Source organism: Morone saxatilis, unplaced genomic scaffold (assembly GCF_004916995.1).
Source record: "Morone saxatilis isolate NCDOM2014 unplaced genomic scaffold, NCSU_SB_2.0 Contig21, whole genome shotgun sequence".
NCBI lineage: Eukaryota > Metazoa > Chordata > Actinopteri > Moronidae > Morone > Morone saxatilis.
In genome coordinates, this window is record NW_023339774.1 from 4,838,392 (window position 1) to 4,841,339 (window position 2,948).

The 2,948-nt window shown below is 36.5% G+C and overlaps 1 protein-coding gene across 2 annotated transcripts in view; it reads left to right on the plus strand.

Annotated features, from left to right (window-relative positions):
• Positions 1 to 2,948, plus strand: part of akna (AT-hook transcription factor) — a 20,419-nt gene that overhangs the window by 7,908 nt on the left and 9,563 nt on the right. For both annotated transcript variants that reach the window (XM_035668632.1, XM_035668633.1), the window contains exon 5: positions 557 to 631. In XM_035668632.1, coding sequence (XP_035524525.1) covers positions 557 to 631 — 75 coding nt within the window. The remainder of the gene's footprint in view (positions 1 to 556; positions 632 to 2,948) is intronic.

Genomic DNA, 2,948 nt, shown 5'->3' on the forward strand with positions numbered 1-2,948 from the left:
CCCTTTCCTGTCTGTCTCCAGCTGTCCTATCAAATAAAGGCATAAAAGCCGAAAAAAAATATGCTAAGCCTTTATAGTTTTCAAAAGTTGCCAAAATGCAAACATGATAGTGATACAAGCTGCTAGAATGAATTGATTCTGTGTAGAAACAATGAATGAACAATGAGCTTATGATACACTTTTGGTGTGTTAGGCTTTTTCACATTTCCCCAAAGATTCTTTTATTTGCTCAAAATATTAGTTGTTTGCATCTTTGCCTCAGCACAGGCTTACCAAAACAAGTTGGAAGCACACTACCGTCTGGAATATCATTGTTTCCTGTGGTACTAAGATTTTACTTACTTTACTTTACTGCTTGGAACAAAGGGGCCCAAACAATGAAAAAACAGCCCCAGGGTGTACACTAATTTTTCACATCTTTTCTCCAACTTTGCTCTCGTCCCTTTCTTTTTCATTCTTCCCTTTTTTTCTCGCCTCACATGCCCCTTCTGCACTCTTTTTCTTTCCTTACCTTCCTCTAACTTTCTTATTTCCTCTCCTGCTCCTCTCACTGTAGGAGGACTACAAAGCACTGCTGACTAAGTACGCCGAAGCGGAGAACACCATTGATCGTCTGCGTCTGGAAGGAAAGGTAATTAATCCAGAAATCCGGGTTTAATTTATCACTGTTTAATGTTGTGCTATAGTGCAATGTTCTGAAAAACAATGCATAGCAGCATACAGATTTATCTTTGGTCTCAATTGAAATCCATTATAACTCCTCCATGTTGTGAGAATAATTTAAAATGATGGACCGTTTATTTTCTCAAACATTATTACATTCAGTTTTTTTATTTAAACGGAGGGCATGTATACATGTTTAAAAGAAATACCTGACACTTCTACAATGATGCTGTTTTCATTAAATAAAGGTACAGCAGTGAAAGCACATTATTTTTGAAATATAATTTAATTTTAAGTGACGTGTAAAACAAAAGTGTTTGAGTTTGTGAGTTTGATCAGCCATTTGATCTCTGATATTCCCATTAAAGGCGTTATACACAGTTACTGTTTTATATGCAAACACAGACTGCACAAAAAGAGAGAAGAGCTAGAGATCAAATCCAGCGAGTACAGAGAGTCTAGGATACTAGGAAACTAACAGAAAGGCTCCTCTAAAATAAACCAAGACCACAGTCCAAATGAAAAACTATAAAGGCCGTCCTCTTGTGACCAAACCCTTTCAGCTGATGACAGTTGTCTCTTTGTACGTGTTTTTCTACATGTGCTTGTTACTATTTTAACATTCAGTAAAAAAAATGTATTGCAAACATTATCCATCTATTGAACAAACTGTTACTGTGTGTTTCCTTCATTTCAGGGCCTTTAAATGGCCCATAGATCATTTCATTCCCTTTCGGTCATTGTTGTTTTGGTATCTTTGTAGGCATGTAATATTACTGGCATTACCCAGCAATATTCTCTGCTTTTTATGTGTAGGGTCATCTTCACCAAGTATGGGAATAAAAAGGGAGAGATGTGATTGTCTTAGAGGGATTCTGGCATCAAGATATAATGATTATGTATTTGTATACACAAATTCGAGCCATGCACTAGGAGCCAAAATAAGATCAAATGAGCAACAACAGTCTTATTATTTGGGTAAAAGTACAAAGAAGAAGCTAATGAAAGGGCATTTAAAAAAAAGGTTTATAAAGTAAAGTCACAGATGTAAATTAATTTATTTCAGCATATTTATGTGGTTGATTTGTGTCTTTATTCCTCAACTTTATTTCTGCAGGACATACCTATAGAGATCCAACAGGCCAGGCCCAGACATTGTCAGCACAGCACAGACAGAGCAGTACGTCAGAACGAATGATTAGAAATCTCAGAAAAGTGGGATAAGAAAGAAAAGAGGGGTCAGGAAAGACAGGAGAGCTATGGTGTTGTGAAGTACCTCCATTTAAGAATTATTGGCCCATTTCTGTTGGAAGCAGCAGTGTGCTCCACAATCAGCACCAATTAAAATCAGCTTACTAAGTTCCCCACCTCTCCTCCATCTCCTTCACCCCAACACTGAACCACCATCTGTCTCCCCCTCCCTCTGCATGTACAGCATCACACAGGCGGGGTGGGAGGAGTGACTTTACACTGAAATTTACTGTCAGACTAATTTTCTATACAGTAGGAAATGCAACATCATCATCATAATTTTCTTATTACAATGTTAAGTAATTATATTTTATACTGAACTGCAATTTTCTTGAGCTTTTGATTAACAAACGTATAAACAAAATCTTTTATTCTTTCCAGTTTATCAGAGGCTTGATAATTCTAATCTGATTTAAGATCTTAGTGTAGTTCTTTACATCTTTCTGACCCATTTTAGGTGTCTTTACTCTTAGCTGTATACAAACTGAAAGTAATCATAGGCAAAAAACAAACAACCTACAGTAAGTAGCTCTGTGTGTGTGTGTGTGTGTGTGTGTGCGTGTGTTTGTTTTTGTGTGTTAAAGGGACTGTTGAGGTCACTTTAAGGTCATTATGATTTACTGCTTAGAGCTTATCAATGAGGGGCATCCATTCAGTCTCATTTTCATTCATTTTCTATTAGTGTGTATTTACCGGGAGGGGAGGGGTGACCACCCTGTGTATGTGTTTATTCCCTTTATCACACAGTCCAAAGTCTTTTTCTGCCACTGAAATGACCTTGCTGTTTAATAAACACAAGATAGCCATAAAAGACAGAAACTGAAAACATACGACTTTAGGCCACTAGATGGAGATGTCGGCTTTCTGTATGTTTATCCCTATTTGCAGTTCTATTTCATATTTTTATAAAATTAATGTATGGCTACTGTGTTTTAGGTTAATTTTAATTTCAATGTATGTTTAATGTATGTTTGTATGCTGCTACTGGATGCTTGAATTTCCCTCAGGATAAATAAAGTATCTATCTATCTATC